The following is a 26,018-nucleotide window of genomic DNA, read 5'->3' on the forward strand; positions in this document are numbered from 1 at the left end:
CTAAGATTGTCTCAATCTCACGATAGGTCACATGACGATCTTGCAATATCAGTTCGCGCACAGCATCAATGGTTTTCGGAACAACAACTGATTTTGGACGACCTTCACGAAATTCGCCTTGGAGTGAACTACGACCATGATTGAATTCACCATACCATCGATAAACACTGGTCCTTGATGGGGCGTCATCGCCAAGAAATGAATTAAGTTCATCCATGCAATGTTGCTGAGTTAATCCACGTCGAAAGTTGTAAAAAATAATCGCACGAAAATGTTCACGATTTAATTCCATTTTTGGGGGCCAGAATTGTCCAGAAAGTCTTGGATGGTCATTACAAATATCGTTAGATTAGGTAGGTTCATTTGGTGTTCAGTTAGGAGTACTGTGGGCAACCGTATGTTCGCTTTTGAGTTCATCGAGGGTTGATTTAATCAAATGTGCAGGGTACCACAGTAGTCCATCTGACTTTAATAGCGGTTTCAGCCTTTTCGCTCAATTCGGGAAGTTTAAGGAATTCCTGTAACTCCTGCCAAGACTTTCACTTAAGCAGGTGCACATATTTCCTAAGGTAGTTCAAAATATGAAATGATGGATTGAATACCAAAAATTATACTGGAGCCCACTCACTTAGACTTTGAATACCAGAAGAGTTTGGTGAAATAAAATCTATATTATTTGATTGCTTCTAAAAACGCTGATTCTTCACGATAGATTACATGCAAAAGGACAGTTTGAAGCCTTCGGTATTATTCTAACGTGCGAGTACACAAGTACGAGTACAGAAGGTCCGTTTCTCGAACTATTCTTGGAGAACGGAGTTAAACCGTCACAAGCATCGACACAGGGTTTCTCAAAGTCGGCAGGCTGGTAGGTCTACCTTTCGCACTAACTAAAAACAAGCTGAGAATGCTCATAGACCTTTCTACTGGTCATTGCAGACTGTGAAGCCATCACCAAGGCTCGGGATATGAATATCAAACACCGTCACACTTACTAATCAAATGCGAAGTACCGTTCAGCTGAAAGTGAGGTACATACACTTAGCCCAGTCCTGCATAAATTTAGGTTTATTGGAAGAACTGGGGATAAGGTATTGTGACGAGTAGAAGGCACAACAAATCTTTGGGTCGAAGTGCATTCAGTAGAGTGTATACTTCGAAACTTAAAGTTTTTTTGATTTCTCATCGAAATTCACAATTTTTGTTTTTTCTGTTTAAAATTTCCACAAATAACTGGACTTTAATTTCCTTTTATTAATCTCTACCACATCCATCCACATTTGCCACAAGTGGCGTTCAACTATCGATACAGTTCTTTGCTTTTTTTGTTTCATGGCCACCAAACTGATGCAATGCTCCTCTTAACTGCTTTAATTGTGCTTGGAGAGCTATCAAATTTCATATCTTAAAAGCATTTTCATCGTCTATGAGCGGCCACACCGGATGACCACTGGCGCAATAAAAATAACAACAAACGTTTATGCCACTAACCGCAATCGGATGTGATGCACAAATGGAATGCTGGCAAACAAAGCTGGCAAGTAGCAGCACACACGCATGCACATTGGTACATTTGCACATATACATATGTAGTTGCATACATATCTAAGTGTTGTGTATGTATGTGTAACGGAAGTAAGAGTATTACTTTCCTCGTCGAAATCGCAGCCACATGTGGGCCAGCTCTGTTTATTGTTGCCGCTCGATTGCCGGCTCTGCCACTGCCGCTGCCAATATTTTTATAACGTACCGGATATGGTATCGAACACGTGTACCTACTGCAGGTTCACCTATATACTTGTGTATGTATGTGTGTGCTGAGCGTCACGCTAAATACCCTGCAGTGAAAATATTACTGGAATACTCCAAGTTCACTTTTTAGCTCAACCAGTTCGTGTGCTATCTTTTTTCATGCTAGGGGGTGGTACAAGGTGGCACAAAATTAATCACCCTATTCGAAGATTTGTAATTTTTCGCCACTCATATTTGACGCTTGTGAACTAGACAGCTGCAGTATAGAAACAGACAAGCAATGAAGTGCGTAAAGATCGACGTAAAGAGTTCCATCATTCAAAATCACTTTTGTTATTTAGTAAAAAAGGTACTCAAAAACATAATTGGATGATCAATTTTGCGCCTCTTTGTATTTTTATCTCGCCAATGTCCTGCGAATGTTAATTTTACGGCCGCGCAGCAGCAAAATATTAGTTCATACCTTCCAAAAACAAAGTCTAGTGCAAAATGTTTCTAAGATAGGCACTTCTGGACCAGTTAATACTTGTGTATAAATAAAACATCTCATATCACACATTTGGACTTTTATTTGTGGGAGTATGAAAAGTCTAAAAGCCAACTTTGAAGTCAACATTCCTAAAGTTGTTCACGAGACATCGACCGAAGTCCTCCAGTCATTCATTCAAAATTGATGTTTACAGATGACCGAATTACGGCGCAGTTACGGTTAACATTTTAAAGGGACTATATTTAAAAAATAAGTGTCATGAATGGTTCTACACAAAAATTATGAAAGTTTGGCAATTTGAATTTTCGTGGTTTCATTTCAATTTAAAATCCGATACCTCTAAATTGATCACCCTTTAGAAGAAAAGACAGCTAAGATGCCTCAATATTTCTTAGTTCAAAATGAAAGTGTAAATATAAAGGAACAGCTGCTACTGGATGCCCATCTGGTCTAAAATTGGTTACGTTTCAGCCCTGACGATAACCACCTGGGTGGAGCACAGCCAAAGCTTCAGCTTTACTTAGACTTTGCCTTTTTTGCCACGTCAGTGACGAGTAGCCTACCAAGCTCACTATGGAGGTCGCGGTTTCTCACATAGTATAGAGCATTGAATTATTTAATTGAAGTGCTTTTCCTAATGGTATCGAAATGCTTTTCCTTTTCAGCAGCGATGGTGAAGTTTATTATAACTTAAATACATTAAGAAGAATACATTCGGCTTGATATTATCTAGAAGTTCATTATCCAAAAAAATGACAAAAAAATTTTCCTGAGGTTCTTAGTTCCATGGGTTCCGTCTATCTTGTAGTCCAATTGTATAAAATGTTTTTGAAATTTTTGTCTATAGAATGCTGAAGCAGACCCCTTATTGCAGAAATAAAGGGGTTTTCAATAACAGGTGTTATTTTGAACAGCCCGCTATTTCGGTAGATGTCACTTCTGAAGCTGTTATTTTTTGATATTTGATAAGTAGAAACTACGTCATTAATAAAAATGGAACTATACACGCTTAAACAACGCATTGAAGTTATTAAAATTCACTATAAAAATGGTGAAAATTTGGCAGAGACGCTTCGTAAAACTCGAACATTTTTGAATCATCGTGAAGCACCTTATCGGACCGCAATACTGAAATTGGTGAAAAAATTCAAGCTGCTGGGACAAGTTAGTGATGTGAAGAATAAAACCCGTGCACGTCGTTCAAGAATAGACGAAAATATTGCTGTTGTAGCCGAAAGTGTTGAAGAAAACCCAGGTTTGTCCATTCTTCGTCGCTCTTTGGAATTAGGCATTCCACAAAGGTCATTACACCGTATTACAAATAAAGATTTCGGTTTTAAGACTTATAAAGTTCAGTTAGCACAGGAACTCAAGCCAGCCGAGCATCAACAATGTCGGGTCTTTGCTGATTGGGACGTTGAAATGCATGAAAATGATCCGGAATTCCATCGAAAAATCGTCTTTAGTGATGAGGCCCATTTCCACCTCGGTGGCTACGTCAACAAGCAAAATTGTCGGATCTGGAGCTTAGAAAATCCAAGAGTTATTGTTGAAAAGCCTCTCTATTCTCAACGTGTGACTGTTTGGTGCGGTTTGTAGTCCGGCGGAGTCATTGGACCTTATTTTTTCGAAAATGGAGCTGGAGCAGCATTTACGGTGAATGGATTGCGCTATCGAGAGATGTTTAGCGATTTTTTTATGGCCGAATTGGAAGATATTGATCGGGACAACGTTTGTTTTGAACAAGACGGCGCTACGTGCCACACAAGCAACGAATCCATTGATCTTTTATCAAAATAGTACCTCTTATTGGAAAACTCTTTATGTGAAAGACAAACCTGACACTTTACATTCTGTATTTCTTTTGTGATCGAAGGTAATATATGCGATCATAGCACAGTTTTCCGGCACCAAGTTTTTATTCATTTTAAGTGAACTTCTGTAGAGTTCAGTGAAAAAGAAGGTTTACTCAACTCTTTCGTAAAATTTTGCTAAACAAATTTTTCTGTAATTATTTCTTTTGATGTTCAAAGCTTAATCTAAGCTATGAGAAGTCCGTTCCCCTAATCTGACTTGTGCATGCGAGGCTACATATCAAGTGAATCATGCAAATATTAATTAATTGATGACTTTAAATGATAGGTTAGGATAAATTGGTGTTTGAAATAAATAAATTCATCAGTATCTACTTATATATCATTTTCTAATCAACGCAATGCTTTGCTTCATTCATTGGTGAATTTTAAACTTATCTAACAAAAATCAACTAATTTGCAGAAAAATTCATCATTTTATTACCAGTCAATGGATTAGCTAGTTTGATTTCTTCTATTAAATACCAGCATCTGAACTGTTTCGGCTTTTCCCTGCAGGGTATTTGCTTGCCATATTTTTTACTTTGGCAGCCCAGCCATATTTTGTTTTTACTGACGTGCTTTAGTTTTTGTCATGGCCGCATTATTTTGTGCTGCAACATTAATCCGAATGGTTGGTGCTTGTCGGAGATGGCGTCAATCATTGGCGCTTTAGCTGCATCATCGGACAATTTGTTGGAAGTGTGCAATAGTTGGAATTAACGTTGGTTTGCGCTTACGAAGAATTAAATGTCACTTTACAAAATTGAGCGACACATGAAGTTAAGAAAAAAAAAAAAAGTTGCTAAATAAAGACGAGTATTAAACCAAGCATAAGAAGAGGCAGCGCTGTGTCCTTTTGAGGGGGGAAGTCAATGCATTTTGGTAGGTGATTAAAAGTTTATCCTTTCAAAATTGATGGAGATTTAACTGCTTTGTAACTAAGCTGGCTAAGTGGGATTATGCGTAGTTGAAGTTGTATGTGACATGCGAAAAATTGCACCACTGCATAGCAAACAATTTCCAACTTCTTCTTTGAATTCATTTTAAATACAATTCAGGTAGTAAAATTGCATATTTTTTATTATACTAAATAATTTCAATAATTTTCTAGTTTTGCAAAAATAATACATATTTGTTTTTATATAAATATATATAATTGACGCGTACACCCTTTTTGAGTGTTTAGCCGCGCTTCTCCTCCTATTTGTGGTGTGCGTCTTGATGTTGTTCCACAAATGGGGGGACCTACAGTTTCAAGTCGACTCCGAACGGCAGATATTTTTTATGAGGAGCTTTTTCATGGTAGAAATACACTCGGAGGTTTGCCATTGCCTTCCGTTTTTTTGTTTTCTTTTACTCTTACTGCCACACCTCCCTTTTCAGTATTTAGGCAGCAATGAAAAAAATTATCAAAAATCAGCGAGAATTTTTAGCTACTTCAAACTTGCACTTTGCTATACTGAAAATGGTGGGTCTAATTTTTAAAAATGATGGAAGAGCTTTTCTTTCAAGAGTACGTGGCAGAAATCAAAGCTCAAGAAACCAACAAATTCTCTGTTTTGGATGAGGCTCTTCAGGTTCTTAGAATAGTAAACCTTTTTGGAAAACTTAATATATAGACAGGAAGAGAGATTTGAGGTTTGTACTTCAACGTCATGGTCTTTCGTGCTCTCTACTCATTACACTACCTCATCCAAACCCCATTCTTAATTAAACTTAAGAAAGAGATGGGTTGGGCGGAGCGTATATGCCTTTCGTCCGGCTGCAATTTGCCGAGATGTTTCAACCTTTTCCACGCTATAGCGCTGCATTGGATGATCTCTTCAAATACATGAGCAATGAAACCCTCTAGACCATATATCAGTTGGTTTGCAAAATCTGAGGCAAAGAATGCATGCCAAAGGTGTGGGAAATAGGAATAGTTTGCCCTCCATACAGAAAAGGCGACACGGTGCACTGTGAAAATTACTGGCCCATAACTCTTTCGAGCAGCATCTGCAAAATATTCTCATATATTTTAAATGCTTGACTTAAACCGCATGCTAAATGCATAATTGGTAGTTACCAGGCCGGTTTCCTAAAAAAAAAGATGAACGATTGATCAAATTTTCATACTAAGGCAGTTACTGCAAAATGCTCGTGAATGCGATATGACGACGTATCATCTTTTCATAGATTTGAAAACAGCTTACGACAGCATAGTTCGATTCGAGCTCTACCCAGCTATAGCTCGGTATTCCAGATAAGCTACGCTTGATGCGATCGACTAGGCACAATTCAAGGAACGCCGAGTTCAAAGCAATCTGTCACGAGGGTTCACCACCCTGCACGGACTTGGGCAAGGGAATGAACTCTTATGTATTTTTTTAATATTGTCTCTAAAAAGATTATCAGGGGTCCAAGCGCAAGTACGAATGAAACTATTTTATTTAAATCGGTTCAGTTGCAGGCTTACGCGGACGACATTAGACATGTTGGCAGCATAGCTGCCTAATTTGAAAGAAACCTTTGAAAGTATGGAAAAAACAGCGAAAAATATGAGCATTGAAATAAATTAAGCCAAAACTAAAACGCTTTGTTCAACTTCTTTAGACTATATCAGACACAATGTGGACCAAATACTCAAAATCTGTGGTTATGGCTTTGAAGTAGTGACGGAATTTCAGTTCCTGGGCGTAACCATTAAAGATGACAAAAAAATTTGTGCAGAAATTGCTCGGAGAAGTTCTACTTCTTGATTAATGCCATTTTTTTCGGCCGAAAGAGAGATTAGTACTCGCTAAGATGCCTGCCGTCACACTCAGTAAATTGTGACTTGAACACTTCTTTGTCTAGTCTTTAGCCTTTAATGTGATAAAAAAGCAATAGGAAGAAACCGGTGGCCGCCGTACACACACCACAAATAGGAGGAGGAGCTCGGCCAAACACCTAACAGAAGTGTACACGCCAATTATTATTTTTTGTAATAGAAATAAGCCTTTAAACTTGATTTTTTTATAATGCTTTTGAAAAAACTCTCACATTTTTCTTGTTGGTTTTCATAATGTCCATGTTTTTTACATTTGATCAATTCTCCATGACTGAACCTCAGTGTTCACTATTCACAGCTGTTAAAAAAACTCGATGCTGCAGCACCTGCGAAGTATAAACAGTTTCGTTTGATGTTTGAGTTTGCTATTATCTGGCGCGAGGCAATCAAAAATGTTAGAAATTTTTGCTGTCATTTGACGTTTCGTGCCTCGTCACAAACTGAATTGGAAAGCAACAGCCTGGTAGTGATACGGAAAAGTACTAGCTGCGGCGGCAGTCAGCACTCATTTGATAGAAATATTTTCAAAGGCCCTTAAATATACATTTTTTTTTGGTTTTTCTTGATTCCTTTATTACTTTTTTCTATTTAAACTTAAAATATGTAAATTTTCAAGGTACGTTTTTAGGTAACATAAAAATAAAACACAAATTTTTTAAGCTTAGCTACAAACGCCACTTGCAGCCTTGCTAAAATTAGTGAAATGATAAAATGTTGCTTGTTTTAAAGCCAATTGCAAAACTTAATTCCATTGGACACTATTTACATTTCTTCAATTTTCTTTAAAGCATCACTCGCCTTTTGGCTTTTTGATCCAAATGAACACCTCAACCATTTCCAGTCTATACTTTCATTGCGTACTGGGCTTTCCGCTTCAATTAAGTATTCAAAAAAGAATTCATAATTTGCCTGCAAGATATTTCCAAATTTGACAGGCTGCCCAGCATATTTACATACCAAATTCAAAAGTTACCTACCTTTTTACTAAAAATAAAAAAATAAAAAAAACACAAAAAGCAATAACAACACAAATGAGGCAGCTCACTCAATTAAATGGTGCTTTTTGTTGCCAGATGCAGAACTCGCCGGCAAAATTAGACACAGCCACACTTTTGCTCTTCGCCTGTGCTGTTTGGTTGCTCATGAAGAGGAGAGTGGCAGCAGCATTGTTGTTTGTTACTCTACCTGTTTGCAAACCACTTAGTAATATGTCTTTTGAGTGCACTTGGTAATGGACAAGGCCTCGGCTACCCGATGGCTCTTCGCTCTTGCTGTCATCGAAGCGTCCCAAAAGGCTGACATTCGTGTGACTTGAGTAAATATGTTGAAGCGTTACGCATGTGTTTGTTTGTGTGTGTATGCAAGCGTTAGAAGTTAGTCGTACTCATATAAACATTTATAACATACAAACACATACATACACACTTATATATTATATAACATTGGCGAGCATTGTTATACTGAAAAGCTTGTAACTCCCCACGCGCCACTGCTGTGATAGCAAAAGGAAAATTTGCAAAAGTTCAAAGTCACTCCCAGTCATTGTGCGCTTTATGCAGGTTTATTGCTGTTATGTTTTTTTTTTGTTTGTTTTTTGTTAAATTTTCTCAAGGACTCTTGGGTGAATGTGCAACGCAGAAAAACGAATGCTCGCGCCATGTCAAAGGGATGCGAATCTATGGTCGACCTTTGTCTACCCTTTGCGACCGTTTGTGGTCCTTTAATACCTGTCGGTATGTTTACGACTTTTTGCTGTTGTTGTCCTCTTTCATTTTAACTTTTATCTAAATTGTTTTTCTACTGTTGGTACCGTCATGTTGTTGTCAATTATAATACCGCTGGTGGTTTTATTGGCTTCTAAAAGTCAGGTATGTGGAGAAGAATTTTTCTCATTGACATCAATCCCTGAAACATGCTTTGTCTGCGGTTTCGGTGAGGAAAAGTTTTAAGAAAGTACGAGATCTTAGTTTCTATGTGCATAAATTCCGCAAGTAATTTAAATTTTTTGAAGCCCTAATGAAAGTTAAATCGGTGATGCAAGCCAAATTTTTTCTAATTAGGTTGGCGTAAAGTTTGTTTTGCTAAGAAAAAAGCAAAAATCGGAGCAAAAATCGCACTAAGTTTTATAAGAATTGCAACGTATTACAGAATATTACAAAGAGTAGAAAGCTTTAGTAAAACCCCTCTGACATATTTTGCAGCTGGTGGATTCTGTATCGTTAATGTCAAGAATGTTTAAATTGTTTGAAAGATGATGAAACATGGTTTAAGCTTCAAATCAGTTCCCCATATTTTCCATATTTTCATATTTTAGTGCTTGGATGTATTATTTAGTAAAAATCAACGTGCATCCACTCCTGCTTGAAAACTGCAATGTACGTAATCGACCTTGAAAGCGGTTGATCGATTCCATGGCAAGCGATCCAAGTATTGTTGGTATGGTCTTCAAGTGTTCTTTCTTACAAATTTTTAGATTTTCATAGGGAATCGATGTGGTCATACATATCCGTATATATATATTATATATGAGAGGAACTTCAAACGGATTTAAATAGCAAGCCTTGGGGACTGGGCTATGAAGTTGTAACGGGGAAGCTAAACATCAACTCCATAGCCTCACATCTAGGCAGTGATGTTATTAGCAAAATAGTGGATAGACTGTTTCTCTTACACGCTATACTGTGATGAGATGGTCCCTGAGGAAGAGCTTATAACCCCGACATGGAAGCAGACCAGATGTGAAAATACAGAAACTGACGCTGATCAGATTAAAATCGATCCAGCTCAACCGACAGCCTGGCGTCCGGTTTGCATGCGGGACAGGGCCGGGGAATTGCTTGATAAACTCATACAGCGCAGGCTTGCAGAGTCTCTTGACGGCGAAATTCATTCCATCAATAGGCAAATGGGTGCAAAGAAACTTTGGTGAAGTGAATTATTTCTTAATTTCTTAATTATTTCCCTCGGGTCACGGATACTTCCGGAGATACCAATACCGCATAGGCAAGGTAAGCGATCCCAAGTGTATATTCTGCGATGTGCCGAGCGGTAACGCCCAACACAATTTTTTAGTTGCGACAGATGGCTCATGGAAAGAAATGCTCTGAGGCAGCGCTTTGGTGACATCGCGCCGACCAATCTAATCAGCAAAATTCTTTAACGCGAGAATAGCTGGAATGCGGTTAAAAGATACATTGAAGACGCATTACGGAAAAAAGGTAGACCTCGACACAATACAACAAAGTGAAACACAGACAGAGACGTAAGAAGACGAGCCTATAGCATGAAGCTGGTTACAAATATGGTGATCCAGACGTGGGTGAATAGTACTGGTCCATTTTATAGACGCCGTTCTGGGCCCTGAGCCCTGCCGAAGTAATGCAGAAAGTATAAATATGACATTTCATCATGGAAAGACTCAAAAACGTTTACACATCGTAAAACTATGTTACGAAAATCGACGCTCTGTGAAAAGTGTTCATCGCGCGCTCAGGCTAACTTATGGTGTACATGGCAGTTCAGGGATGAGGCCCATTTTGGGCTTAATGGCTACGTCAATAAGCAAAATTGCTGTTTCGATTTGGACACTTCCAATATTACTATTTTACTATTTTTTATAATTTTATTATTTTACTATGGAGGATCTGAAGTAGATGATCAAGTAAGAGGTAGCAGTGTGATGGTGAGTTCAAGCCAAAGGCTCGAGTCTTGGAGGCTTGCATTTGAAATGTCTTTAAATTACGAAAAGTGATCTGTAATGAAATGATTTTTTTCATGAAATTACAAGTGAGTAATATGAATTTCAATTTAGGGTGATTCCCCTCGGCTCCTCTTTAAAAGTTATTACACTGTATAGCACTCACCTGGGGGTTGGACCAAACCAATTTTTTTAAGGGATTGAATAAAAAGTGAAAAAGTACATAGTTTCTTCGATTGTCGAAGTTAGCCACCGAAGTGAGAAATTGGCGATTTTATTTGAAATTAATGTGTGTTAAATAACTAAAGAAGTTAAAGTAAGGTATTGATTCGCTTATGTCATCTATTTAAATAGCATATAATCTTTTTTGCCCAAATTTATTTTACAGGTGCTATTAGGGGTGAAATTTCATATCTTCGAGAAATGAAATGCTTTATATTATATTATATATTAAATTTTTTTACCGATTTAAAAACAAATTAGTGTTGTTGTAAATGCAATTAAACGCTCTTTCCTTAGATATACCTAATTACATGTTATGTAAAAAAAGAATTTAATGAAAAACCCTATTTTTATATAAAATAAATTTAACTTCGAAAATCGGGAATAATATATTACTTCTACACACACATTATAATACTTTATGTATAAAAATTTGAAAAAAAATTGGTAATGAAAAAAGAATGTTTTTTATAAAAATTAATTTAACTTTGAAAATCGAAGAATTTACTTTTATATACACATTAAATGCTCTGTGTATAAAAATTAAAAAAAAAATTAAAAGTTTTTTTATGAAAAAATAAATTTTACTTCGAAAATCGAGGAAATTATTTTTGCACACAAATTAAATACTTTGTGTATAAAAACTTGAAAAAAAAATTTAGCAAAGAAAAAATTTATAAAAATAAATTTAACGTCGAAAATGAAGAAACTACTTTTACATGGCACTTATATATTTTGTGTATAAAGATTTGAAAAAAATGGTAATGAAAAAAAAAATATTTTTTATAAAAATAAATTTATCTCTCAAAATCTAAGAAATTGCTTTTATATACATATTAAATATTCTGTGTATAAAAATTTGGAAAAAAATTAGTAATGAAAAAAAAATTAACTTCGAAAACAAAGTTAATATAACTTCGAACATTAACACAATAATTTCTTCATTTTCACACGTTAAATACTTCGTGTATAAAAATTTGAAAAAAAATTAGTAATAAAAAAAAAATTATAAAAAAAAATTAACTTCGAAAACAAATTTAATTTCGAAAATCGAAGAAATTACATTTTTAATTAATATTCAATATTTTAATAAAAAATTGGTTTGGTCCAATATCTAGAAAAAAAGTTTCTTCGCCACATAGTTTATTCCTAGAAAAATTTAACATGAAATGTATTCTTACTCAGTTCAACTACATAAGTCCCGTTTTAACTATTTTTTATAATTTCGTTCGTGGGATTACCTTCCGCTGACAGATTTGTGTTGGCTATTTTTTAATAAGAATCAGATATAATGAAAAGCTTGATGCATTGATACGTCAAGAAAATGAGATACGTTTTGTTAAAAGTCAGAGAATAAGATGGTTAGGGCATACGTACAGAGTATAGCGTTCCGTAAACTACCGCTGGGACGCAGAAGTCGAGGGAGACCAAGTGATCGTTGTATTGAGAAGGCCACAGCTGGCCTGCGTGAATTCCAAATCAGAAACTGGAAAGATCGTTGTCACACCTGTATACACTTCGACTTAATTTGCAATGCTTTCCTTTTTTTAAGTTAGTAGCAGACGTAAGCCCATTCAAAACGCTTCAAATCTTTAATTATTCTCACTGCATTACCATCTATTTCAGAATAGGTTCATTACTTATTTCTTCTCCTACGTTGAAGATTAAAAATAAAAAAAATCTCTTTTTAAAAATTGCCACATTCCTCTTTACATTTATTCGCACCTGCTCGACTGCACACATTGTGCGCATTGCTGATTAACCAAATTCGATCGATTGAAAATAACTCACTTCCATTCGAATGATTCGCAAATGAACTGGTTGCATATTGAAATTTCAAGGTGTAATCAACTGTCACGCCATTGCGGCAGCCATATCTTTCACTCAAATCGAATTTTACTTATCTCTGTTTGCGCTGCAACTTCTCACATTTCCACGTCCTCCCACACATCAACACTTACCTATAACATAAGAGTAGCCATCCAGTGTCAGCACACATTTCCTTGTCATGCCTCCACCAACACCGGTGCGACTGTGTGCTGTGCGTCCAAAAATGGCCTTATTGAAGCTGTGACTGCATGGACTCGTGTCCTCGCAGTTGAGACTTTCGCGTCGTCGCGTATTATCTGTACCAGCAAATTCATCTATGCCGCTGCCACTGCCAAAATGGCCGCCCGCTGCTCCACCGCCAATACCACTACTGCTGCCGCTGCCGCCGTTGCCACTTCCACTGCCAGTTCTACTGGCAGTGCCAATGCTAACCACACCATCACACGAATGCTTGCGTACGTCACGCGTATCCGTTGAACCACCACTTCCGCCACTGTCGTCGATGCCGCGACTACCGACTGTATGCGAGCGCACCCGATTTCGCGCCAAATTCGCTGCTAATTCCGCTTGCTGCATGTCACTTTGTGTTTCCGTCATATTTGTGTCTGTTGCACCGGATGCAGTTCTTTGCAGATTGAGCGCTTTGGTGGCTTCAATGCCACTGAGCGTTTGCGGTTTGTCACGGCGCGTTGGTGAATCGCGATTTGTTGGTTGTCGTAAGGACTCGTTCCGCGGATCGCTCATTGTTGCGGTCGCGGGATGATGGGAGGGCGCGCACACAGAACCAATTTTTGATGAGTTTTCCAAATATATGAAGAGTGGAAGTTTGTTACTTGAAATTGAATTTTTCTATATTGAAAATTGTCTTTAAAAATTCTCGTTCATTTTAGTTTTATAATTTTTTGAAGCAATCACTCTTTAGAATTTTTGTTTTTTATAAATATGCTTTGTATTGTTATAATTTAAGTGTTTGAATTGATTATTGGATTGGTTTGTTTGAAAAAATGCATTTCATTTGGCGCGTAGCATGAAAAATTGGGCGACGTTTAGTGATTTACGGCGCGTTACGTAATTTTTGTTAATCAGTAAAGATCAGAGAGAGTCTCGGTGTTACCGTTTCGCGTTTACCAGCTGTCGAGCACCTGAAGTATTTTAGTTTGCTTCATATTTTATTGACTTGAATTTTTTGCTTTCACAGTTTTTTGATTTGTTTGCTTTTTCATATAAATTTTTGGTTAGTGAAAGGGTAAAAAAGGTCGGTAAAAAAATGAAGAACACTGCATATAAAAATTATCAATAAGAAATTAATGAAATAATTAAGAGAGTACACAAAATAATTTAGCAGAAAAGGAATATAGTAAACCAAGATAGTCCAACGATTTCTAAATGATTTCAGCTGAATTTTTTTAATGGTTTAAGGATATTTAAAAACTCGAATAAACAATCGGTGATTCATCTATTGAAGTATACACCATTTTATCTCCGTTTATTTTTTCAGAATTTTGTGAATTATTGTAGCTAATCGCTCATTTTTCGGCGTTGATATGGGTTGATCGAAATCATGAGACCCTCTTTTCAGTAATGGTTTCTGTCTAATGACACTTCAAAATGGAGATAGAGCTAGTTTATATTATAAGGCAAATTCCAATACTTTGTGAATAAAAACAAAAAATAAAATTCCATTAGAAAAATAAATTATTTAATCAAAATAGTCTCAATCATTACTTGCATAATATATGCACATATGCTCATTTATGTATATACAAATGTTTATGTTAAGAATAATGTTAGTTAACTTAAACAGACTCAACTTAATTCCTTACATTGTTTCTGCATAGTCTGTTATTTAACAGAAGAATCCATACTCACATTAACATTAGCACTTATATCAGAACTCAACCTTTCAAAACTCAGTTATATTAAATATACTTAACAGTAACATTTGCGGCTTCTCATTTCATTAACATTCTCTTCTTATATTACATGTTTGTATACATACACAACTCTTCTTTTACGCTGTATTCTGTATGCCTTAATAACAGTAGAGCGCTCTGATTTGTGATTTGTAGGTGAACAGCGCTTTTATGCGCGTATATGCTAGATATTAAAAGATATTCTAAGTCCGGGAGTTCTCTTCTAAAGAAACATTAAACACATTTATTTTGGCCAGGACAACGAGCGACTCATTTAGAATAAATAACCAACATTTCAAAAATGAATTTTCAAATCAGAATGAAAACGACTCTTAAAATATACTATACTAATATATATAATAAAGGGCTTTGGACGTAATTTTCTGAAGGGTTTTCTTAACAGATCACGCGTGGCTATATCAAACTAAATACATAATTTTTTTCAGTCGTCGCTCTGTGAAAATCGCGCGCTCAGGGCGACTTATGGTGTTCAGCGATGAGCCCCATTTTTGGCTTAATGGCTACGTCAACAATCAAAATTGCCGAATATGGGCTAAATGGCAGCATGAAACTGTTTAAGAACAGCCATTACAGCTGGAGCAATCATAGGCTCATATTGTTTTAAATACAAGTGAATGTTGTAGTGAATGACAAACGCTATCGCGCCATTATAAACGACTAATACCGAACGCCAGGCATTTAAAACTCCGATCTCCACAACATTTCCAACATAGTTCCAACAAGATGGCGCTATTTGCCATAAAATCGGTATATCCGGCCACCATTATCATGCGAACTTTTATTTGTGGATTTATATAAAGTCTGAATGCTTTGTGGATAAACCAGCTTTGATTGAGGCATTGAAAGCCAACATTACTAAAGTTATTCACGAGATACCGACCGAAGTCCTTCAGGGAGCCATTCAAGCTTGGGTTTTCTGATGACCGAATTACGGCGCAGTTGCGGCCAACATTTGAAAGGGATTATCAATGGTTCTACACAAATATTAACAAATAAGATTACCAATCAATTTGAATTTTCGTTGTTTTGTTTCAATTTAAAATCCGATACCTCTGATTTGATCACCTTTCATACAATATTTGAATTATAAACTGCTTATATCTAAATACAAATCTGTGCTTTTGAAACTGACACGAATAGTAGTGAATAGCTCCGAATAACTCCTAGAGGGTACTTTTTTATATCATCTTTGACATTTCCCAAGTAGGCAGGTATACAACTTTCCATGATAAGGTAACGCGTTAAAATATCGCAAATTCGTGACTTTTTTGGTGGAAATAATCGTCCGATTGAGTCGACAATGCAAAAGGTTGAGGAAAATATTTCAAGAAACTGATTCTCCGGAGGAAACACTGGAAGACTGTGAAAAAGACTGGTCTAGTCAGGTCTAGGGACTAGTCAGGTCTAGGGTCTTTAGAAAAGTAAAGTCTATGCGAGTAAGCCAACAAGAATTCCGAGCTGAAGCACAAAACTTGGATCGAAATTAGAATTTTAATTCTTGTAATATATGATAGCCTATAGCTGAGCTCACAGTGAACATTTAATTGACCTAATTTTTGGCGAATCATTGTAAAGAGCCGTATTTTGCATAAAAATAGTGAAACCTCAAAGAATCTAAATTTGTATATGTTTTATTTAAAACAACACCTAAGTGCGTATTTTGAAAGACCCTCAAAATATAATAATAACCCTTGTTATACAATAATTCGGTTTGATCTATGGACATTTTTCGTGCTGTCAGGTAAAAGTTTATACCTCTCTCTCATTTCTCATTATGCAAATATATTAAAAAACCCTAAGCGCACTTACATTTCTACAAAAAAAAAAAACAAAAAAAAAAGAAAAATAGAAAAATACCTCACCAAAATTTCCATACGAGCAAACTACTAACTATTTTTTCGTTGCTATAAATATTTAATTATACTCACTCACTTATTCACATGCATACTTTCTACTCAGACCCCATATTTGCCAGTCACACACGTCACTTTATCAGAATCAATCAATGTCACAAACTATTTACAATTAAATAACAGGCGAACAGTCAATAAAAATGTGGCTAATAACTGTTAAAGTAATCTGTACAGATATAAATACATACATGTTTACATATACATATACACATAGACGTATAGGTAGATATACGATATTAAAGCTCAGCTAATGGGCACGGGTGTGCGCCCACCCAGCGCGTTGCGGGCAATTATGGCATATGATGCACAACCACAAAAGTTATAAAAGTTTAACAGTTAAACCCAAATATGAGTGAGTATGGCAATCTGCGTATTATCTGAGTTTAATAACTGTATTGCTCATATTGACATTTTATTGAGATTTCTCGCTGAAATGGTAAGCCATGTGGATAGCTAAAAAACGATAGAATTTTTTATTGGTTTCTTTGGTTATATTACAATAGTATAATAACTATGAACGTCCCCAAGTGGTTGCTGAGTTGCAGCGAAAAATTTTCTAAAAGAAATAGGAAATAAATTTGAACATTTCTTTCATGGCTAAAAAAAAGTATAAAAGTCGAGATTTGAAACCTTTGGAGGTCAAATGTATTTTGAGACTTTTTACAAATTTTCTAGTCTCTGGGTCTGAAAAAAAACAAAAATATTAATTTGCAAAGCCCTGCTATTGTATCATTTCTGTTCGTGCATGAATGTGTATAAAAAGAGAGCTACACTATTTGTTAGTGTTCATACTACTGAAATATTTCCCATGGCAAAGTTGTGTAGGAAATGATTCATTTCTCTGCTATAAATCAATTTCCCGGTTTTCTGATATATTACACATATCCACCAGCTTTTGGGCTGTTTTTTATTGAATGTCCAAATAGTCTCAAATAACAAAAAACATTCAGTAACTTCAAACCTCCAAAATGGGATGTAAATATCTACTTTGACAGTCAGGCGGCAATTAGGATCTTGGGCGCATTGTTTATGCATTCGAAATTAGTCTGATAATGCCTAACTTCTCACTCGACTGCATTCGAATACTTTGATATTAGGCTCATTAGGAAAGCAATGAACCTTGTTGTGGAAAACAGGTGGAGAGGCAGATCTGTCTGTGTCTGCAGCGACATCTAAGCTGCGCTGATGGCCTTGGACAGCCTCCAAACAGTTGGAGGGTAGTTGAGTCCTGTAAATTCAGGCTAAACTAGGGCAGGTGTGTATATCGTGTAACGAGACCTCTGACTCTTTAGATTGGATGAGTTCTAAGACCAACTTCTTTAGCCTGTTCTGATACTTTCTTCTGTAACCATCAAATCCACGTTTGGTGAACGGCTTACTTTAACCCACAAGCAAGCTTGGCAGGCTGAGAGAGGCTGCAGATAGACAAAATTGATGTTATCTATCATGTCCGACCGACTGTCGCGGATCCTCCCGTCATTTAGCAGAAGGGACTATAGGAAGCCAATTAAACTAATGACGGACCTCTTTCTATGGGTGCAACATATGAAAAAGGTAGGCATTTCAGACAGTGCACTTTGTCCAGCATATGGAGAAGAGGATGAGACGGCGGACCATTTTCTGTGCGTCTGCACGGCCTTCGATCGAATCAGGCTGGAGGTCTTTGACTGATATATTAAGAAGCGACCATTTTGATTTCTTGACACCATCTTGGCTTCTTGGCATTAGACTCAACTCAGATTCCTTCGGAGGTCGGGTAGAATTAAAGAAAATTAAAAAGAGATCTCGAGTGCAGTACAAAGAACCTAATGTTGTCTACTCGCTAGTTATTCCGTCAAAAAAAAATAGGTTCATTTGGCTGCCCGGATAACAGTAGCATAAAGGAAAACTGATGGACTGATGAGCTGGCAAGACAGGGGACTCTCGAAACGTTTCCCTGCGAAATCAGATGATTGCGGTTCCCTTGAGTCAGTGGTCTACTATAGGAAAGATGGGCCTCCCGTCAACATAGCAAGCGCTGGGTTAGTGCACAAACGTGAAAAGTTGCGATATCCTTTTGGCCACGGGTTGGAGGGAGGCGTTTGATGGAATTTCTAAGGCTAACAAAGCCGCAGCCCGGTAAGGATACTCAGCTCTCGAATCGGTGAGTATCCTTACCGGGCATAGTTCATTAGGTATCTATGCGGTGAGACTTGGGATTGTTTTCAAGATTTTTTCTGCAAAAGATGTCTGTAGGATGAGGTGAAATCATTTCAGCACCTTCCTCTCAGGTGACCTGATCTCGTTGGGCTAAGATCTAGATATCTGAGCTCTCACTTTTTTGCTACACCTGCGGATGTAGTAGGTTTAAATATCTCGCATCTGTGAATTTCATCACTAGCTTGAAGCGGTTAATACAATTGTAATTAGCCACTGTTGGAAGCCATCCTCCAATCCTTAGTATCTTCTTTCTTTTTTTCCAGTTGTTTGGTTCTTTTTACTCTGTGTTTTTGTCCTCTGTATGGTATGACATTGGACGCATTGTGATTCTTTGCCCAAGTGGGCCCCTCGCGTGAGCAGCCGTTCATCTTTTCCTATCCTTTATCCCAATAAAGTGTCATTAGATTAGGTTCAGATATTCCATATCGGCAAAAGTGTTACCAAATCAATTTAGACAAAGTAAATTATTGATCATAATCCATAGGCGCGCTCTACCGCATGTGAGGAAAGCGATATTTTTGTGATTTAAAATGACCATCACAAGTGTGGAAGGTAAGGTTTCGATAGCAGCAGTGACGGAAGTAGTGTTCAAGACACTCCATTTATTCCTCATCTCAGGTGGTTGCCAGCGCAAGGTCTTTCAGGGAATGAGTGGGAACTTTATCCGGTCACTTTGAGGTTGAAGTATTTGCTGTTGTGACTATGAGGAGGGCAACAAAAGAAATTATCTCAGCAATTTCCCTTAAGCTCCGCTGCCTACTTCAGCACGCTGATTACTACTTTATTAACTCCCTCAATATGATATTCCCGAAGGTGAGAAGGAAAATGAAAAATCGTCTCTTGAATATCTCAAGACTGAAAAAAAGTTCTTCTGCATAAAACGTTGAGTCAGCCTTTCAGTGCACTTAATGCCGGTTTCGAAAACCGTTAGCACTCTTGATTTTAGCAAATCCCAGAGGAAAAAAATGCGAAAAGGACGCTACCCTCCTACACAATCACAAACACACACATACCCATACTCATGTACACAAATTGACACTTAAATGCTTGAGTGAGCAACTGTGAAATGCCATCGAAGATCGCCACCTTTCAGGAAGGTAAAAAGCAAATGGTTGGCATGAAAACAAAGAGGCAGTGACAATTTGTAAACGGTTATTGTTGCAACAAACTGATGCGTGCGTGTCCCTGCCGCATTTACATGTAATGCATAGAGGCAGACAGAATAAAAAGAGAAAAGGCGAACACTTTTCGCAGAAATTGGCCACCAGCATTGGAAAAGGACATGTGTGCGAGCACACGCACACGCCGGCACACAATATTACGTAAATGCATATGCCCATAAAATTTTGTTGTTTCCGACAATGACATGAAAAAAAGCCATAGGAAATGTGAAATGTGAAAATGCACTCATCGTTAAAATGCTTGTATATGTACGGATGTGTGTACGAAAAATTAACTTGTCTACGTAGGTATAAACTGACACGGCGGCAACACTTTGAATAAAGTAAAAATAAACACAGAATGACAGCAACGCCAGCAGCTACAATAAAGTGGGAAGTCGTAGCGTTGAATGAATGTATCCGCCAGGAGCAAAAAACAAACAAAAAAAAGAAGCGCAGAACGAAACAAGAAAACCAGACAGCGGCAAGAAGCTTCAAAAGTAGTTTGGCTGCTAAAACATACGCACGCGGACTGGACCGTAGCTGGTTGTTAAAATCCGTGCACATTCGCCTGGAACTAACGTGAAACACTGCATTCTTTCCTCTTTCCATGAGCACCTCGATTCGGTACTTTATTTCATAAAAGTGTTTTGCATGTCTTTCGGTCATTTGGTTATATTTGCGTGTGACAAAAGCAAATTGCTCCAACGGATATTGCTGGAAATTGCACCAAATTCATATATCATATATGTTCTCAAATCCAGATTATAATTTGCGGTTGACATGCGGTTGAGTTCCTGCTACTGGATACTTTCATACTTCCAACCAGCTTTGTGCTAACTCGAGTTGAGAATTGCTTTTATAATATTTTTTTTGTTTTGCAGTGCATAAATGCAGTCAATTATAAACAGTCTGTCACTATTCAAACGAATCACTTTTTACTCTTTAACTCGTATTTGGTAGTGTGGAAACCCCTGCAAGGCAATTGAAAGCCATACGTGGCTTTATAAATTTTTTAATACTTTCACTGTGGCTTTATTTGCAGCTTGTGACTCGAGGCATGAAAAAAGTTACTTTGCATTATTCTGTAATTTTTCCTGCATGCAGATGAAAATGTAAATGTAGAAATAAATGTAGAGGAGTGGATACATACGCGATGCAAACAAAATTCTACTGACTTCGAAATTTGTGGCATAGCTTGAAAAACATTTTTCTGTTTTAAATAAATCAACTATGAATACAAATAAATAAATAAATAATAAAATAGAAATAAAATTTCTGAATGCCTGAGTTTTGCAAACAATTTTCTTTCTCTATTTTCAAGTGAAAAGCGGGCTGGTAGTTTGGCTCTCACTGTAATGAAGCTCAAATGATGGCTACCTGGTGTTAAAAGCAGCATTTTGCGGGATTTTAGTGGGTAGTCTAAACTCAAATAAAGTAATTTGAATGATCGAAAATTGGAAGAAATACAAGGGGGCGCAAAGTTAATCATCCCATTTTGTTTTTGATTAACTTTTTCACTAAACGGATGAGATCGATATTTTTCGTACTGTCAAATATGTTTTCGGAAATATGATATTTATGTGTTTGCTTTTGAGCTATCAAAAACCGATTTTTGGTTAAAATATTCCGCATATTCTTATTAAATAGCCAAAACATTTAATTTTTCTAAACAATTAAGGAAAATCCACAGCTCCTACCTCCCGTAATCACCTATGATAGCTTGCAATTAATTCCTATAACAAATTTGTCTGAAAATGCAGAAAATGCAAAACCAGAAAATCTGTTTGCATGTTTTATACAGGGTGGCTGATGAAAGCCGCTACCAAAAAAAAATTGAATAACTTTTTTTCTTTTTAAGTTATCTATTCCATTTTTGTTTTAATTTGCAGATTGATCTTTAAAATTTATTAAAATGGATAACTGGGACACGCAAACAAGAATTTGGATAGTCCGCCGCTATCACGCACTGGAGTCCGTAGTTTTGGTGCAGAGAGAGTACAGGCGGATGTTTGGCGGCGATCCCCCGAGCAGATGGACCATAATGAGACTGGTGAATAATTTTGCTGAGCAAGAAACAGTCGCAAGAAGGCCTTATCATCGAAATCCACCAGTTCGGACGGAGGAAACGATCGTTGCTGTAGCGGCAGCTATACAAGGCAATCCAAGGGTTTCAACAAGAAGCTTATCTGCTCAACTTGGTGTCAGCCGACAGTCTTTGCAAACAATAATGCACAAATATTTAGACTTATTTCCCTACAAAATTCAAATGGTTAACAAACTGAATGCAGCAGACTTGCCGATTCGCTTGGAATTTTGCCAGAAGATCCTGCAAATGGTGGAAGAAGACCAAAACATGTTAAACTGCCTTTTCATGTCTGATGAGGCCCATTTCGATTTAAACTGCAATGTGAACAAACAAAATTGTCGAATATGGAGTACTTCTAACCCACAGATACTCCACGAGACGGAATTGCATCCTCTTCGCGTGACAGTGTGGTGTGCGGTTTCTTCACGCTGTATTGTCGGGCCTTATTTTTTTGAAGAAAATGGTCACACCGTTACGGTTACTGGAGACCGTTATTTGAAAATGCTGAAAGAATTTTTCTATCCAGAACTACGCCGAAAGAGAATTCCTTTCAACTCTGTGTGGTTTCAACAAGATGGGGTAACGTCTCACATAGCCCAGACTGTTATGACAGAGTTGCGACGAAAATTTCCCAATAAACTGATTTGAAGAAACTCCGAATTTCGTTGGCCCCCCAGGTCGCCTGACCTTACTGCACCTGACTTTTTCTTGTGGGGTTTATGTAAACAAGAAGTTTATAAAACAAAGCCAACAAATTTGGATGAACTAAAACAATCCATTCGGGCAACAATTGCGGCTATTCCTGTCGCAACTCTCAAAGCAGCAATGAACAACTTTTTACTAAGATGCCGCACTTGTGTCAACGAGCATGGGGGGCATTTAAATTCAACTATTTTTAAAACTAGTTAAGCTACATTTAATAAAATTTAATGACCTTCAGCTTGAAAAAAAATAAATGAATTCCATACACTAAAAAAAAGTTATTTGAGTTTCTTAATGTAGCAAAATTCATCAGCCACTCTGTATTTAGCTGTGATTTATTACTTCACTCACGCACATTAGCATGCAACCCCCCCGCTACCATGCACAAATGTAGATACCTGTCGATGCAGTATAGCAGCGCTCGAGCCCTTAGTTTGGCGAACGCCCCATAATATGCTCCAATTTATATTTCAGGATTTTCCTTTTTGTTTGATTATTAATTCTCATATTGTTCGTTTTTTTGTCGCTTCTTTTTTGCACAGATTTTGCGTTGCCTTCAGCCACCATTGCTTGTCACTGCAATGCAGAACATTTTGATCGTTGCGTCGTTGACAAGCTGCGGCACTTGTGGTGCTTGATTTTTTCCGCATACACACACCCACTTACACGTTTCGAGCACTTTTTGTTAGCTACCAAAGTGCAGTTTAAAACAAGTAATTCCCTGCAGGGTAAACCTCAACTAGTGGCGAAATTTTCTAGCTCACAACTGGCGCATGTTGGCTAATGGGACAAAGAGTGGCAAGTGATAAAGTGTTGCAGGTGAGAATTAGATGCAATACGAATATATAGTATAAAATCAATTACTATGGGTTCAACTTTTTAACTCAATGCTAACCTAAGGCCCAACTTACTACCAGTTTGCTTTGAAGTAGTTGGAAGAGTTAGTCCTCCATATCTATTTGATGCTAGAAATTTGTATTTTTAAAAGCGAAAATGTGAATGGACTACGAAATATTAGTTGTCCGCCTACGTCTCAGCATGGTGTCTTATATAGTATTTAAATAAATAAAATTTCAGTCAATAAACTAGTCCATAAGGGAGCAAAAAAAAACTAGTCCAACTTGTGGATTAAGTCACCAGTTTGGGACCAGTTGAAAAAGTAAGTAAAAATTGAGTAAAGGACTTTTAAAAAATATTTTGTTATTATTAAAATTTTTTGGTATCTTTAAATTTACTGCGTGGGCTTGGTAACATTTTATTTTTAAAGCTTTCATATCTCTAAATATAATTTCTTTGAAACTAAATGATAGTAACTTCATACCCAAAATTATTAAATATTTCTAGTTAAGGACAAAAGAACCAAAAAAATATATGTGCATACTAAGGTTCCAAGTTGGAAATAGCCACAAAGGGCACGCCATAGCTTTCTTTTCCCTCCAGCTCAGGTCCATAAAGCGGATTTCTAATTCCTGAAATCGTCTCCAGGAATTTGCTGGTCTCCCTCGTCTACTCGAAAAAAACATAAAAGAAGAGTATTTATTCTGCATTCATATCTGGTCATTTGCAACTGTTACCACTCTGGTCGTTCTCGAACTTGTACATCTTCTACCGTCAAATGTTAGCTCATGACAAAGAATATCTTGCGAGTATTTATGGCTTTTTATTTCAGGATAGTTACTGGCAGAGGAGGCTAACAAAGCTGTAGCTCTCCAATTCGCTGGATATCCTTACTGGGCATTGTCTGTTAGGTATCCATGCGGTGAGGCTTGAGGTGGCCGTTCTGCAGAACTGTCAGAAGGGTGAGGTGGAATGATTTCAGCACTTTCTTATCACACATCTGGGCTCTTACTTTTTTGCTAGACCTGCGGATATTGCAGCTTCACCTGACGAGTCTCATCAGCAGCTTGAAGCGGATAACTCATAGTAATTAATCACCGCTTGGTTGTCATCCTTCTTCTTTCCCCCTATTCGGTTCTTTGCACCCTCTATTTTCCTCTGTATGACATCGCAATGGACAATTTTGGTTCTCTGTTTAAGTGTTCTTTCGCTTGGGCAGCCATTTATCCTACTGGCTGAGAAGCGCGAAAAATCTCAAACTAGGCATTCAACCAAAATCATCGCACTGGAACCAGTTCGATACATTTATTTTCCTGCAGGATATTCCCGTAACAAGTACATGTGCATATGCATATGTATATGTGTATAGCATATTTGTAGAAGTGCAGCTATAATGTTTTCCTGAATGTGTTTGCGAAAGAATATTGAGTTGTTGACACGTCCATAAGCTTACTTCAGTTCGCAATGTTTTGTATGGATTGCAAGTACAAGCATTTCATGTATTTATGAATTTACACTAACATTTATTAACAGTTCAGTACAAATATTTATGTATGTTAATGTGCCGAATGCGTGTTGACACAGCAGCTATCCAAACATAACTTCAGTTTATCCTTTGCAATAATAATAACAGAATTTGTTGACATCGGCCAAGTGCTCGTGGCAAGAATTTATGTTGTTGTTATAGCCTTGTATTTGCCATAATCTGTGGCAGCTGTCTTTCAACGCATCAGTAGCAGCAGCAGCAGCAAGATGAGAATATTGCGTAGAAGCGGAAAGCAAAGAGAGTTAGAAGGAAAATGCAAGCGAAGGCAAATATATTTCTTAGCATGAATAGAATTTTAGAAAAAAAAAATGAACACAAGACGATGCGGCTCCTTCTGCGGCAAGGACAGTAGCGAATACTGCATGTGAGGTGCATATTGTCGGTGGCTTCGAGAGTGAACTCGAACATGGCATTGCAAATAAAAATAGAATTAGAAGAAGTTATTCGATTGCACGGGCTGCTGTGATGTGCTCAAAGGCAAGCACTATTTGCTCTCAATTAACGAAACTTTGCTTTGAGTGATGAAATTCAATTACTTGACAAAAAAACTAAAAAAAAGAATTTTTTTAAAGAAACGCAATATAGATGTAGACATAGCAGTGGAGTAATAGAACTAAGCTAACGTTATTGTGAAAGAAATTTTGAAGAACGGAATTCAAAAGCTCTGTATAGGCCTTTCTTCGTGGAGTGTGTAAATTAAATATAATATTTTAAAGGAATAAGTTTTAAGTTACTAGGTATAGGTATACATATATAAAAAACTGGAGCAGATTCGCTTGGTTTGTAATTTTTTTTTTATAACAAAAAAAAAGGTCCCAATTATCTTTTTTTAAGGGCCAAAACAAGCCCGGTATAAATGCCTAAAAACAACATTGCTATAATTTTACTGAAAGCTGGTGAAAGTACTCTTCTATACATTTTGCTTATATTTTGTAAATGGCTGCTAAGAAGATACTAAGTGGTTGCTGAGTTAAGGGGTAAA

General features: G+C 37.0%; 1 protein-coding gene across 1 annotated transcript in view; it reads right to left on the bottom strand.

Moving 5' to 3' along the window:
- Positions 1-13,867, bottom strand: part of LOC129249171 (uncharacterized) — a 40,955-nt gene extending 27,088 nt beyond the window's left edge. Inside the window, exon 1 of the mRNA XM_054888837.1 lies at positions 12,788-13,867. Within this exon, the coding sequence (XP_054744812.1) occupies positions 12,788-13,400 (613 nt within the window). The 5' untranslated portion in view covers positions 13,401-13,867. The remainder of the gene's footprint in view (positions 1-12,787) is intronic.
- Positions 13,868-26,018: the final 12,151 nt, after the last annotated feature.

The sequence above is a fragment of the Anastrepha obliqua genome, chromosome 5 (assembly GCF_027943255.1).
Source record: "Anastrepha obliqua isolate idAnaObli1 chromosome 5, idAnaObli1_1.0, whole genome shotgun sequence".
Lineage (NCBI taxonomy): Eukaryota > Metazoa > Arthropoda > Insecta > Diptera > Tephritidae > Anastrepha > Anastrepha obliqua.